Source organism: Gekko japonicus, unplaced genomic scaffold (assembly GCF_001447785.1).
Source record: "Gekko japonicus isolate JY-2015 unplaced genomic scaffold, Gekko_japonicus_V1.1 scaffold58, whole genome shotgun sequence".
Lineage (NCBI taxonomy): Eukaryota > Metazoa > Chordata > Lepidosauria > Squamata > Gekkonidae > Gekko > Gekko japonicus.
This window is the reverse complement of record NW_015162475.1, coordinates 2,040,666-2,056,507: the sequence shown is the minus strand read 5'-3', so window position 1 is coordinate 2,056,507 and position 15,842 is coordinate 2,040,666. Positions and strand designations below refer to the sequence as shown.

The 15,842-nt window shown below is 43.1% G+C and overlaps 1 protein-coding gene across 2 annotated transcripts in view; it reads left to right on the top strand.

The window, feature by feature from the left end:
- Positions 1 to 4,939, top strand: part of GOLGA4 (golgin A4) — a 74,229-nt gene extending 69,290 nt beyond the window's left edge. For both annotated transcript variants that reach the window (XM_015405747.1, XM_015405746.1), the window contains one exon: positions 4,574 to 4,939. In XM_015405747.1, the coding sequence (XP_015261233.1) occupies positions 4,574 to 4,597 (24 nt within the window). In that variant the 3' untranslated portion in view covers positions 4,598 to 4,939. The remainder of the gene's footprint in view (positions 1 to 4,573) is intronic.
- The last annotated feature ends 10,903 nt before the right edge of the window (positions 4,940 to 15,842 follow it).

Below are 15,842 nucleotides of genomic sequence, written 5' to 3'. Positions count from 1 at the left end.
GTAGAGGAGACCCAGGGGGTTAAATTAGGTTCAGTTCTTTCTAATTTAGGAATATTACATGAAAATTTAGGAATATTACATGAAAATTCAATTGAAAAATGAAACGTTACTCTCAGCTCATATGCCTGTTTGCCTGCTTTGCTGAAAACAGTGACCTGCTTTAATGCATACAAATACTTCTGACATGCTTTTCTGTCAGCCCTGGGCGAGTATGGGCTACCCTATTAAGGCTGCATGCAAACGTTAAAAGAAATTAAGAGGAACAGCAATACTAGGCCCAGTATTTTATGTTGTTTTTGACAAAGTGAAGCTGAAAGTGTCCCTGTCCTGTTTTGGACTCTAGCATCTTTAGTTAAGAAAGACTCTGTGCCTTTGGGTGGGGCATCCTTGGCTAAAAATTCACCAGGTAAAGCAGGTTCAGGGGGTTGTGCATGAAATAGACTGCATTTGAAGCAGGTTCAGGGGTTGTGCATGAAATAGACTGCATTTGTCTAAGCTACTGAGGTGGGGCTGAGATTGATGATAATTTTTGTTGAATGCCTGCCGCATGTCAGGACTGTACAGAGCATAAAGAGCCATGCTTATTTGTGCGTCTTTCATGCACTCTGGTCCCAAAGCCACAGCTGTGGGAACATGGAGACACATCTAAATTCACGCTTGCTTTTATTAACACAGTAACCCAATAAGCTGTTCTCTTCCTGGATTTGTAGTTCACCTCACCTCGCAGTGGTGTCTTCTGACTAAACCATCAATCAGTGCTTTAGATAGCATGTGGGTGAGTGTTGCCTTACATACTATGTTTGTGTTTTCTCCCCCCCCCCTTCTTGTTGGAAATAATAATAATTGGTCTCATATACTAACACGCATGCTGAACACATAGCTTTTTATCATATTTGAAACCCTCACTTTATAATGAGTATTCCTTAATCTCTTCATTTTATGACCTTATGTAAATCAAAACCTTTGAAAAAGGTTCACAGCTGCAAAAATCTGAGGCACAATAGAACAAAACAAAGTTGAAACATATTGCACTGATCGGGATGGTTTTCTTTATATCATTATTTTTTATATACTTGCTTAACAAATCATTGTCAGATTGTGTTTACTGCAGTGCTTAAGGTGTGATGCCTTGTTTTAAAGGTCTGCCTTTAAAAACAGTTTAATATTCATGACCTAGCAAAAGTCAGACGTGGGTTAACTTTTAAAGATGCCTCCCATACTGGATCACAGCATTCAGGCAGGGCTAGTTTCCCAGGTGCTAGTGAATTAGCACCCTTGGGCAACTTGCTACGTGGGTCTTGGGTGACTCAGCAAGGCCAGCAGGTGGCTGCCAGAGGACTTGATGCCATGCAACTCACCTGGGCCCAGCAGCCGCCGCCACACAAACTGAGCAACTTAGATGGGCCTGTTGTTGCCCACCATACAAGGCCCTTGTGTGGTTTGCTATAGCACAACTTTTTCTGCTTCACCGGACTTTTCCCAAGGAGAAGGAGGGAAAGCTGAGAGTCAGAGTGGTATAGGGGCTAGGGTGTCACACAAGGATCTGGAGACCCAAGTCTGGATCCCCCTCTCTGCCATGGGAACTTGTTGGGTGACTTTGGGCCAGTCACATATTCTTAGCTTATCCTACCCCGCAGGGTTGTTGTTGAGGATAAGATGAAGGAGAGAAGAGTGATCTAAGCTGCTTTTGTTCCCTGTTGGGGAGAAAGCCCAGGGTATAAATGCAGTACATGAATAATAAATCAAACTGAAGACAGGGGGAGGGGGTGGCAGATTAAAAAGTAGGCTGGCTGGTAGGTAGAAAGAGGACGAGGAAGCCAGGAGAGGGCATGGAGGTTGTCAGGAGGAGAGAAAGAGGGCATCGTGTGGGGGAAGGGATCCAGGGGAGAATGAAGTGACCTCCACAAGTCTTTGCTTGCAGTATTCATGTCTGAGAGGCAAAGGAGCGGAAGTGGCTTCTGATGGAAGGCATATTCCACACCGTCAAGAAAAAAATGACTAGCAGCAAAAGAAACTGTCCTTGGCATCTGTGAAGATCGGGAGGCTGTCCTGCCTTCTTCTCGAGAGGTAAAACAGCCAACCGTTTCACACCTGAGCCTACGGAAGTGCTGCTCCAGCATCTAGTCACCTTTCAGAGGACGGAATTGAATGCCGGAGGGATGGAAGCACAGCAGTAGTGAGTTAGGGTCTGCATCAGCCAGAGACAAGACAGTTTAAAGAGTAGCACTGCCTGGATGCATGGCAGAGAGTGGTTTAACTCTACCTCTGGGAGAGACGTTGCGAGGCCTGTCCGTGGTGATGAGCAGTCTCACTTCTTGGGCAAAGGCAGGCTGGTGTGAGTGGAATCCTCTGTGTGCGTGAAAGATACTTTAAAAGCAGTCTTAACACAAATAAATGTTCTTTGTTATTTTTATACCTGCCTGAATGATCTCCATGTTTTTCATGCTCACCACAAAACGTACCTCACCGCAGTGAACACAAAGCCTTTGTACTTGCCACCTCAACTATACCTTATGAGGGGAACAGCTGAGGAGAAATTTTTATTTTAAAGTTCTGCAAAATCTTAAGACGCTATATGGATTTCCTCGGTGGATTTATAGGAGCCTGCCACTCCCGCAAAAACACATTTTAATAAATGAAATTAAATTAATTCCATTGAAAACGTAAAATAACTGGTATTTTAACGAAGTGATGAGCTGGGCTGTTCATTGGGGTACCCTTTTACTAAATGGCCTTTTGAAAGGCTGATTTGTCACGAGTGTTGCCCTTTACTCAGCTGAGTAGGCCACATTCCTGCCAAATCTTTTCAGAATCCGAGTGAGACCAAGACCAGCCACACCCAGCCAGTTATATTAATGGATCGAACTGGTTTATTAAGCACAATAGTACACTAGTAACATCAAATAATTAAGTAAAACTATACAAAACACATCATGTTACTTCACCCATGGGAATTAAGGCTACCAGCTTAAGTTACAGGGTGGCCAGTTGGTCACTTCATGGGGCAGAGAGACCACCTGCTGTTCTCAGGGATGGCAAGGAGGAACGTTGCATCCATAGTCATACCTCCTGTTGTGTTTAGAGAGCAGAGAAACCAGCTTGGTTTCCTGGGATGGTATCTTTGTCTCTGGACATCTCTCTCTCTTGATTGCTCTGAGCTTCCATTGGCTAGGTGGTCCACTTTTAAAGAAAAAATATTTGCTTTCAGGAAAAGCATACTTTCACGTGTACGTGTAAAGCAGAGGTTTAAACAAGTTTTAGCAATCCTAACCTATCTTGTTCCATTTTCCTCCATATTGCTTCAGGCAGTAGTTTCTATTTTAAATAAGTACTGTGCTTAAGCTCACCTCCCAGTTTTTTTCCAAAGCTCATGCAAGAGACCTTCAGAGACATCTTGACCAATTAAAGCACAGATCTCTTTTCTCTTGCTTCCGGATACTTACCAAAAGGTCTTTTAGTAACTGGTTCTGTCCATTTTTTCTTTATCCCAAATATATCTTACCTTTATGACATGTAGGCCTCTTTACAAATGAAAGTGTTTCTTTTTTTTTTCAGCTGTTGTCTCTGAATTTTCATTTCCTTAGCCAAGTTCTGACCTGGGTCTGTGGCGAGGGGTTCTTAGACCCTAAAGTCAGGGCTTCCTCTGCTGTACTACTTTGCCTATTTTTTCTTCTTCTGCTGACAATAAAGCGATCAATGGGAATGCAGGATATATTTCGGAAGAGGGACCTTCTAAATAACATTTTTACAATGGTTGCATATTTCTATGCCATTTTGAAAACACTATGGCAGCCACTTGTGTTTGCTTTCTTGATTAATCATTCCTCTGACCAAATGGAATTGTGATTGAATGGTATATAATCCAGTGCATACAAGGCAGTATCATACTCCTTAGTTAGTAACAGTGAAAGAGTCTACAAATTCTTACCAAGATTTTCAGATGATCAGATCCCTTTAAACTCTTAGAAGAGAAGAAAGCAAAAATTTCAGGACATATATATACTGAGTACCCCACACTGTTTAGTGGCCCCTGCCAAGACAAGACCTTTGGTATCTCTCTCCACTATCATCATTGCCTGTCCCACTCATATACTAAATCACCTCCTACATGCACTGGTGTGCCTGAGTTTTATTGCACAGAAGCCCTATATAATGGCTGACAATCCTTTGCCATTAACAGGAGCTTTTTCAGTCCATTAAATTATGGCCAAAAGGATTCTGGCTACGTTGCCAGATGAGATGTACTCGCAAACTATAGAAGAAGTATGAGTCTGTTATTGTTTCTGTATTGTTTATTTTTTAAGAGAAGAAACATATGTTGTTACAGCCTGAATACTTAAGCTTTCATTTCTTTGTTTTATGTAGTTTTATATGCAGTTAGTAACTGCATCTCAAACTATATTTTCAGTGTCCTAGAATATAGTAGTTGATTCAGGATTGTTTTCCTGTAGCAGTTGTAATAAACCATCATTTTCTGACTTGTCTATTTAAGGTGTATTGAATATATCTCACTTTACCATTGGTTAGTTTACTTTCACTTACCTTTTATTTTCTCTTTTCACCCCCCCCCCAGTCCTGGCTACGACCATCACCTTGAAGAACTTGCAACACACGTGTTCCAGCACCTTAGAAGACGGACTAGAGAAGAACGTCCTATTTATTTTATTGGGTGGGAGGGGTGTTTGTTTGAAATAATAGTGCAATATACTTTGGGTGGTAGCAGGCCTTGGATTACTGTTCCTGGTAAGTTATGCCACTGTTGACCTTTTTTTTCTCCCAACTGGATCTACTGATTGAAGGCCATCCCTTTAAACTTTTGCTTACAACGAATCCACACTGCGGTACCTTGTCTGTTTATTCCTAGCTTTTGTACTTATATTATATTTACACTGCTGTAAATTGTAAATAGTTACTCCCTAAACTGTATCATAATCTGGTCTCTGACTGTTGGCAGTGCTAATCTTGCAGAGCTGGGAGAAAATAAAATTCTATTTACTGTATAACGCTGCAGCCTAAAGTCCTTATTAATTTGGGGAGTCACCGATTGAATGAACCCCTTGATCTGTGCAAGACGGTGAGCGAACTGCCCCACAATCTGATTCTGAAATATGCATCACATGAAGATGGTGGAGGCAGCAGCTGTAGATTGAAAGATTAAAAAGCCTTTTGGTCCAGGTTAGCAGCAGAGAAGACCCCATGAAAAGCTGCCAATGGCAGTTTGTGGCAGACATTTTTCTGTAAGGGTTGTAGGTACCGGAACACAGCTAAGGGATTCATACGCACAGATTCTGACTGACAGCGAAAGATTTAACAAGCCAAATGACTAGCCTTCAGATAGAAACACATGAAAAGAAATCTTGAAGATTTAATTTCTAGGGTGAGATCTAGAGACAATGGCAGGACAGTAGAGTAGAAAAGCATCAACTTGAGAAGGTTTCAAGGCGGAGCGCTTTCTGAGATAAATGGCAAAGGTATATAATCAGCACCCATTCACTGGAATTAAGACAGAACCACACATCCTCATCCAGAAGCAATGTTTTCCAACCTCAGACAACATGAAGTCCTCATTTCTTTCTCCTGAGAGGATATGAAATCCTCGTAGGGTAGACCGTTGTCTACAACAAACTTTTGAACACCATATCGGAGCAGCACAGATTTGTGCATGCATGCTGCCGGACTTGAGAAGTGAGCAGCACAAGGAACTATAGTTGGAGGGAAAACATGGAGAAGACCTAAAGAGGGTTATTAGGATAGCTGCTCTTATCTACCATGTGAATCTAGTTTTTTAACTGACCCCTTTATAAGCATCTGTGCATATTTTACAGCAGGCCAGTCTACATTTGCAGAAATTGTAGTTATACATGTTAGCAGCAGAATGAGTTTTAGCCTTTTTAGGCTTGTAATTTTCTCCTCTGATCATTCATAGAAATAGCTAAAAATACACTTTTCAAGTTGGGAGTTACCATATAAGGTATATATCATATTATGAGAAATTACCCATACCTGCAATCTTTTACTCTGACATCAAACTTAAATTTTCAGTATCTTAAACTTCAGAAACTGAACATTTTAATAGGGCTTGAGAGTGGGATTTTTTCCAATTCCCACAAGATACTAGCAGGGAGCTGTTTTTTGTCAAATGCTGCTGAAACGTAGAGTAAGGAACTGAAGCACATGTGCTATTTGAAGAAATGGCATGGCAGTTTGGCAGGAGAAACTGCATTCCATCTCATTTCAAGGCTGTGTAAAAATAATTTCTGAAGAAACATGAATGAGATTTCTATCCAGCCCATGACACTGTCCCTAAATCCAGCACTGGTATTTTGATAACTGGTTAAACTCAAGAGGCATGGGTAGAGAATACGATTTACTACCCTAATTGCCATCTTCAGCAGCACATGTAGCTGGTGCTGTCTGTTGGGCACCATTACTTAGAGCATTAATTTAAGGTTTGATTCTCTGCTTCTAGGCTTCTCTCCATCACTCTTTTAGGGACACCCTAGGCACGCTCCCGCTGCCTCTGCCAAGTTTTCTGTTGTAGGTGGACAAGCAAATGGACCACTGAGAGTGGAGGGAGCTGGGCAGGAGGTGGCAGCAACAAAACGAGGAGGAGACTCTATGAAGCGATTTCCTAGTTCTCCATCCCATGGTAGTGGCAGAAGGAAGGAAGGGAGTCCACCACCATATTTCCTTTGCTTAGTTCTGCAGGGGAAGGGTGGGCTTCATAGAACAGATGCACACTGTGCGTGCTGTATCAGAGTACCCTCTGCCAGTCTGTTCCTCCTGACAGATGAGGGCTCTGCCCCCGCCCTCAGTCAGAATTATCTGGATGGAGGAAAGGAATTACTCCGTTTTCTCTGCTGTTTTGCGTCTTCCTCTTTTTGCCGTGTCCCCCCCCCCCATTGTAAATTGGGATACCTGTTCAAGATAACCAATGTTTGTTGGTTTCTTAAAAACACCTGGTTAGCCACTGTACAAAGTGGAAAGCTGAACTAGATGGGTGCCAAGGTCATCGTTTTCTAGGTCACCAAAAATAAATAAATCTTAGGCCAGTCTTGGATGGGTCACCACGATACCAAGTAAATTAGGTCTTGTGGGTCAGCACACTGAAAAGGTTGGGAACCACTGCTTTAGGAGACTGCTGTAGCCTGGGCAGAACATAGTGTACAAATGTTGCATTATACTTGACAGAGGCCCCTTTTGAAGGAGATTCTTCAATGCATGCATACCTGCATTGCTGAGCTCCTGTTTGCTTGCCAGCATAGCACTGAATTTATGCACAAAAGAGTACAGGGGGAGGGGGGCATGGAAACTGGTGAAACATTGTGAAGGCCATAAGGGCACCAAGTCAGAATTTGGCTATTGCTGAAAATTACAAAGCTATCCTTTGGCTTTTAGAGAGGGGAGAAATGTTGGCCTCTGGCTTCTACCCCGGCCAGGAAGTTTGGCTGCCCCAATGATAATTATGAAATGCTCCAAAATTCCTCTTGGACCAGGTTCCTATTTCCAAAGACAGGCACACACTTGAGTTGCCATTGATCCTAGCAACAGAGGGGATGGATATGTGCTGTCAAAAGCCTTTCTGATTGTAGTTGAAGCTGAATATCTGAAGCCAAAGGTCATCATTGTCTCTTGCCATCAAGGCAGCGTTCTCACATTTTCTATTACATTTGTGAGGCAAAAGAGCTAATAGGATCGCTTTACTCACTTGATATGCATCAATGAAGGGCTTGTTCACCTGTCGTAAATCTAGGCTGCATACATCCTGCCTTGCTGGAGCTTGTGGGGGGCGCACTTTATTATGCAGTCCCTAGAATGATCCGATTCTAAGATGCACTTTATGGCTGTCGAACAAGAAGGGGGCTATAAATATATCTCAGACTTCACTGAAACAAGCAAGTAGCATTTTAAAAGCCTGGAACAGTCATTTGTCTATGCTGCAAAATAGCGTTTCTTCGGTAGAAATCTGGCCTGTTAATGACCCTCTGAGAATTACGCTGTTTTATATCAGGCTTCTGATCTTCCTTGCATTGATCTGTTGTTGCTGGGCATCTAATTGTGCTGAAAAATACGCATTTGGAATGGAAAGCAAAAAGCTGACTGATGAGGAAGGCTGTAAAGCAGAAAGCAGAACTCAAGACAAAAGGCCTGACAGATCCTAAATGTTTACTTGCTGTGCTATGAAATGTGTACTGTGCAGCAGCCAAGGGCTCTAAGGACATCTCCGGCATGCTCATGGTCACTGTTCCCTCTAAGGACATCTCCGGCATGCTCATGGTCACTGTTCCCTCTAAGCTGAGTTAGTGTGAGCTAGCTCACAGTTTTTTAGCCTCCGGCTCACACATTTTTGTCTTCCCTCAGGAAGGATGGCTCCAGAGCAAACTAATTTATGCAGCAGCCAAATAGCTCGCTCACAACTTTAATGCCAGCAGCTCACAGAGTAGAATTTTTGCTCACAGGACTCCACAGCTTAGAGGGAACATTGCTCATGGTAATACTAACCTAGTGAACAAGAGATTTTGCTTTGGTTCAGCATCTAATATTTTCAGATCCAGTAGGGACTTCTTTGCCTCCCCTTTCATGTTTCAGACTTATGATTACCTTAGACCTCCTGGTTGGTTGGGACTTCTCTCCATTGTCCCTTGTTGCATGTGCAAGATGGAGTCCCTAGGAACAACCTGGTCCTTCAGGGCTCATGGCTGTCTGTCAGCTAGACTCATTAGCATAACCAGAGCTTGAGTGCTCTGTGCTGGACTCCTTTCTCTAACCCTCTCCTTTCTGCCAGCTGCTAGCCTGCCACTGGGCTCCTGAATATGTACAGAGAACAGTCACAATCACTGGAATATTTGGGTGAACTCTTGGGTGGAAGGCATTTCTGCACAGAGTCTAATACAATTTATGACTGACAGCTGGGAAGAAGGCAAGCGAAACAACTGAAGGATTGAGCAACACCATTTTATTTTAAATATTGCTTTCGCCTCTCCCATTTTGAGGCAATTTTGTTTTTCAAACAGCTTTTGTGTGTGTGTGTGTGGGTCATCTTTCAGTATAGTCTTGGTGTGTTATATAAAGCATGATACAGCTTGAAGGGACGAGGGCAAGAAAGTGTCCAAAATGGAAGGTTCTAGCTAATAAACAGAGAAGAAGAGGGTTGAAGCATGTGAGAAACATGGCCAGTTGTTCCAAATCTCATCTCCATGCCTCTTCAGTCAGCAAGTAGTATTGTATCAAGTTCAATGGGAGTAGGAGAGAGACATCAGCCATCTGTACATTGTTATGTGCTGTCATGTGCAAAATGATGTTTAATGTGTGAACTATTGTAGAGTTTTCTTAACTCTTGGCCGTGTCTTTAAAATAACACCACCTCCTTAATAGCAAAAATGCTCAGAGGAATTTCTCCTCCCTCAACTTTAGCTCAAATTAAGATGGATGCAGAGAACTTTGAAGGTGTTCCTAGGAAGACTTTGCAGCCCTCGCTGAATGATTTATTTTGCTGGAGAAGAATGTATTGAATATGAAGGTTCAATGAGGCTACTTGTAGGATGCTCTCTCACAGTACCCAAGAGAATTGGTACTTTGTTTTCTGGCAGGGCTTCCGTGCCTTTAATAGCTCCATCATCATCATCATCATCAGTAATTCAGTGGTTGTTGTTTTTTTTCTGCAATGGAAGCTCCATGGGCTATCGTAAAGATACAAGAACAGATCTGCATGATAATTTTTGCAGAGAGATATTATTCATTGCTGTGAAAGAACCTTCAGAGTGGAAAACCGTAAGTTTCTATATTTCAAAAGTAACTACTATTCCAGTTCTTTCACCTGGACTATCATTCTGCACCACCAAATCCACCCAAATGATTCAGTTCTGCAGGGACCTAGAAGTCTTTTTCGCCATCTTTGCCTGAAGGAATACTTTCAGCATTCCCCAAAACAGAACAACAAAGAACAGGCAACTTCTTCACAATATACCATCAACACAATTTACCGGAGAACAGCTACCATCCTTCCAACCCACCAATGAACTAAGTACCAACCACCGACTGCCATCAAAACAATGCTACAAAAAAAGAGAATCCACATGGATCCCTCCTGATAGACATAATACCACACTGTCCTATATCAAATGCTTTTGCTGTAGAGTCCAAACTAATGTGATCAACAAACACCATCACGTACAACAGAATCTCAACTAAGGATGTGCATTCAGCCTATACCGAGCCGAAAAAATATCGTTAAAAACACCTTATTAGTATTTTCTGGATATTTTTTTCAGCCAGATATTGAGCTCAGTATTTATTTGGCTATCCAAAAATGGCTGACCCAAAAAATCTTTTTAATATTTAAATCTCTTTAAACACCTTCCGGGTGAACTCACCGCTTTGGAGTTTACTCGTGGCTCGAAAAAGGCATTTAAAGGGACCACGATCCCTTTAAATGCCTTCCCCCCCCTCCACTGGAAACAATGGAGGATGGGGGCAGCTCTGTTGGGCAGTCCTTCTTTAAACTGGGCTGCCCAGTAGAGCCCCAGCTGAGCCTGCAGGGAGAACTCTCCCCACAGGATCAGCTCCTGGGTGGGCTCTGTTGGGGAGTCCAGTTTAAAACAGGCTGCCCAGCAGAGCCTACGGGGAGCTCTGTCTCAACAGGATTGGCTCGTGGGCAGGCTCTGTTGGCTATTCCAGTTTAAAACGGGCTGCAGAGCAGAGCCACAGCAAAGCCTGCAGGGAGAAGCCTCGGCTGGGACCGGCTTCTCTTTGCAGCTTGATTTAAACCTCGGGTCCATTGGACCTGGGAAAACGTGGGAATCCCAAATACCACATCCAAATACAATACCAGTATTGGGATTCGAGAATATAAAGACATACCGATGTTTTTCGGGTTCAATATACCCGAACCTGAAAAATACCATTTTTTTTTGTTTGCACACCCATAATCGCAACCAGTCTCAGGAACAATCCAGATATTATTAAAGAGGCAGACAAAGGTGGAGCCATTGTCATCATGAATAGATCAGACTACATCAAGGAGGATCAAAGACAAAGTTACAAAAAACTGTACTCAGATCCCAGACAGGAATTTAAAAAAATATATCTAAACAGGATTATAAAATAATTACCCCTGCACCTTCAGGAACAAATCCTTTCAGACATACCACAGGAACCTTGAGCAGGTACCTTTTATCTTCTACCCCAAATACACAAACCCGGCAACCCAGGATGCCCCATTGTCTCAGCTATAGACACCATCACCGTGGGGGTATCTGGATACATGAACTCTGGTCTAAGGAACTATGCCATCAACACTCCTAGATATGTGCATGACACTACAGAGGAAAGTACAGTCTTTGAACAACCTTCCGTAGAATGCTATTTTAGCCACCATGGATGTGTTCTCTCTGTACACCATCTCCTCACACAGAAAGATTGATTACACGCCATAAGGAACATGATTTCTGACAACATCACAGTTGACTTTGCCATCAAACTCTGCCATTTGTTTCTCACCCATAACCACTTCAGATCTGGGGACAACTAGTTCCTTCAGATCGATGGTACAGCCATGGGCACCTGCATGGCCCCATTTTGGACCAGGCAGCACATTGCATTTATGATATTTGAGCTGATATTCTGTCACCCCCTGGCGAGAGGAGGGATTTGACTGCTAACACACTAGTGGTCATACAGCTCTCAACTCAAAAGAGTTCAATGCATCATCAGCGACCTACAACCTCTAATGGATAATGACAGTTCTCTTTCATAGGTACTTGGGGGGCAAACCTTTTCTTGTCCACAGACAGCACCCCAGTCTTAAACAACAACTCGCCCACAATAATACAACATCTAATGTGAACATGGAATCTGGTAATAGAGTTTGCAATAAACCCAGATGTCAATTTTGCTGCCAGATATACCCAACACAGTTGCTGGACCTAACAACATAAACTACACCATCTCAGGATCATTCACTTGCTCATCTCCTAACATTGTATATGGCATTAAATGCCAACATTTCAGTGCTCTACACAGGGCAAACAGGTCAAACCCTACACCAAAGAATAAATGGCTACAAATCTGACATCAAGGATCACAAAACTGGGAAACCTGTAGAACACTTCAACCTCCCAGGATACTCAATGGAGAACCTCTAAGTAGCTGTTTTATTGCAAAAGAATTTCAGAAACAGGCTAGAACATGAGATTCCTGAGTTACAAGTTATAACACTCAGAACAATGGTACCCCCCAGGGCTAAACAAAGATATCAGTTTCTTATCTCACAACACATGGTAATGTCATTCAGTTCTCACATCTGTAAACTTGTATTATGCTGTAGGCTCATCTGCTGCTATTCACAGGTCGTACCAATTGCTTTAATCCAATCTTAGCTCTAATTGGCCCTTCCTGGCAACATCCCCCTCACCTATATGTAATGGTTGGTGACTCTATTTCAATGTATCTGAAGAAGTGTGCCTGCACACAAAAGTTTATACCCAGAATAAAACTTTGTGCCACTGGACTCAAACTTTGTTTTGCTGCTTCAGAACAACACAGCTACCTACCTGAATCCATTATTCCAGTGAGTTCTTGAAAGTGTTAACATGCCACCTTGGGATTGTGTTCACATTATTGTATTATCCTGTGAAAATTGTAAGCTAGCTTCTGTTGATTTTTGCACCTCAAAAATCATTGCGTGAATCAAATCCACGAACAAGTAACTGCAGTAGTCATCCGGGAAATGTAACTCGTTCTAGTAATTTCCTTGTAAAAACAGTCCATATTGAAATCATACACATGCACAGTGGTCATTTAACCCAACTCTCTCCAATAAGAAACACTCCACCCGCAAAGCTTTTCTAATAAACTGTACAATAGGCAGGATTACACACCTGCACAGTCATCGAAAGCAGGCCTGGGGAATAAATACTGGGGGTGTATTTGTGAATGAATCACTGTGTGATTCAAGAAATGTAGCCAGTGGATGCCTTAATAATGGGTTTGTTTTGCAACTTCCCAAGATATCCTGTCAATGGGGGGGGGGTGTTGTCACACAGTACACTTACCCTGAAAACAGACCTTCAAAAACCAAGTTACCTGAACAACAGATTGGGTGCAGAAATAAAAAATGTTACACATTGGGACTACCCAGGACTAAGGTAGATGTTTTCTATGAAATATGAAGGACCCCCCCCACATTTGCAGAAAAATCTAAAAATTTAAAACTATTTAAATGTAAATAAAACAAAGTGCTGAGATCTTGAAAGGCTACCACTTCAGATCTTGGCAGCCATTTTGGATTGTGTGTAGGGTTGCCAGCCTCCAGGTGGGGCCTGGGGATCTCCCACTTTTACAACTGATCGCCAGCTGATAGAAATCAGCTGGAGAAAATGGCTGCTTTGAAGGGTGGACTCTATAATGGCATTGTACTATGCTGAGCCCCCTCCCCAAACCCCACCCTCTCCTGGATCCACCCCCAAAGTCTCCTGGTATTTTCCAACCCGGAGCTGGCAACCCTAATTGTATGGGCCACCAGCATTGTCACTGATGGTATCTGTGGTTGCCCAGGCAAACTTAAAATGGCTGGTGAGGTTTTGATCTGGAAGTTTTGATCTTAAACTCAAGGAGATGACGATGGGAGGAAAAAGGAGGAGGAGTCTGGCAGGAAGATTAGGGGTAATGGGAAGAAACAGAATGGGAATGGAGGGAGGCAGGGAAAATGGGTCAAAAAGGGGAGAAAGGAGAATCACCGGAAGGGAGGAAATTCCCTTCCCCCCGCCAGTTCTTGTGGCTCCCAACACTTGTCAGTCTGTATCTGGGATTTTGCTTTTAATATTTCCCCCTTTTGAATTCCATTCTTGGCTTCCATAATATCGGTGCATTTCTATGTTACTTATTTTAGCAAACCCCCCGCAAAAAACCCCCAAGAATAGGTTTGGCATCCTATCCCCTGTAATTACACCCACTTAGTCTGGGTAATTAATGTAATAAAGGAAGCAAATAAAAATAATAGCATTCACTGAAAGCACCAGCCAACTTTTTTTTTTAATGGAAGGATTTGCTTGGGAGCATTGCTGACAGGATGAAAACCGAAGAAGGCTATTTGTTTTGGCCAAGTTTAAAATGTTGACTAAAAATAGCAGATCTACATATATATATCTCAATTGTCGGATCTTGATAACTTCTCAGACGGCCCCTCGGGGCTATATTAATGGAGTGCTACAGAAAAGAAAAAGGATTAGCTTTGACAAGGTGAGAATTTTTGGACTCGTTTGTTGCTTTGCCATGAACTAACTAGGAGCTTTGATAAAGTTTGCTTTACAGCAATGTTTGCACTGCAGAAGTCTGTCCGGAGCAGAAGGGTCATCTCCTGCAGGCCACAAAGATGATTGCAGCCAGATCCTAGGAGAAGGCTACTCTCCCTAGAAAAAGGTCCCAGTGAAGTCGTTGAACCTAAAGCGTGGAGTTACTCTGGGATTATCACATGATTAATCAACTGTAAGTAGGAGTTATGTCGCTTGTCTACACTGCAAAGTTTCTGGTCTATGTCACCTCCCATTTAGACTATTGTGACCACCTCCTCCGTTCCGATCGCCTCTCCTTCAGTTGATTCAGTGTCTGCTATCTTCTATCACCCCCTCCTGTAAGCTTAGGGACTGGCTCTTTGTTAAATGTCCACATCAATCCCACATGTGTCATCCATTCAATGCATTCCACCCTTCTGAGCCTGGCTTGTTCTCCTCCACTGTCACCCCTTAGACTCCGTCTTTCAAGAGATCCCAGATTGAAAAGTCCTATTCAGGGCATACCGTAGCTCTTTATGCACCGTTCCTCTCATTCTCATTGCTGTGCATAGATAATAGGTACATGTAACGAGCTGGGGGGTCCAGTGAAGCTCACAGTCTTCAACCCATGGGATCAGTTCAGACTTAAAAGGTAAAGGTAAAGGTTCCCTTGCTTGAAAGCCAGTCGAGTCCGACTCTAGGGTTGCGGTGCTCATCTCCGTTTCAAAGCCGAAGAGCCAGCGCTGTCCGAAGACGTTTCCGTGGTCATGTGGCCGGCATGACTAAACACCAAGGCGCACAGAACGCTGTTACCTTCCCCCCGAAGTGGTACCTATTTATCTACTTGCAATTTCTTACTTTCGAACTGCTAGGTTGGCAGGAGCTGGAACTAGAGACGGGAGCTCACTCCGTCATGCGGCACCCGGGTCTCGAACTGCTGAACTACTGATCTTCCACAGCCTGCAGTTCAGCGTCTTAACCACTTGAGCCACCGCAGCTCCATAGTTCAGACTTAACACACACACACAAAAAGTGGTTTATTTCAACTACAGCTGGTTTGTGAAACAAAGCATCAGCTTGTTCAGATCTTGGTCTCCTTCAACAAATGCTGGCTTAATCATCTTTGCTCTTTCCTCCACCTCTCCACGGAGACCCAGCTCGTATCCCAGACTGCACGGCAGCAAGGGCAGCGCCGAAAAACTAGCTTGGATGTTAGCATTTGTACATCATGTGCAACAACAGCTAAGACTAACAACCCAGCTTCAGACCAGCATTATTTCAGATGCTGGTTTGATGTACTCTGCCTTTCTATAGTTAGCAGACTGGACCGTGTTCAGACATTCACACTACCATAGTTAGCTGATTTAAACCGCGGTTTCACGTTAGGTCTGAACTGTGCCATGTAACTGGATCCAAAGACTCCGAAAGAAGATGCTTACTTGGCAGCAGGCACCACAGGGCTGCTAAACCCCCTGCTGTGAGTATAAAACAGAGGAGATTAAAACAATGTAAGCCACTTCGGGTCTCCGTTGGAGAGGAAGTAAAGGTAAAGGTTCCCTTGCTCGAAAGCCA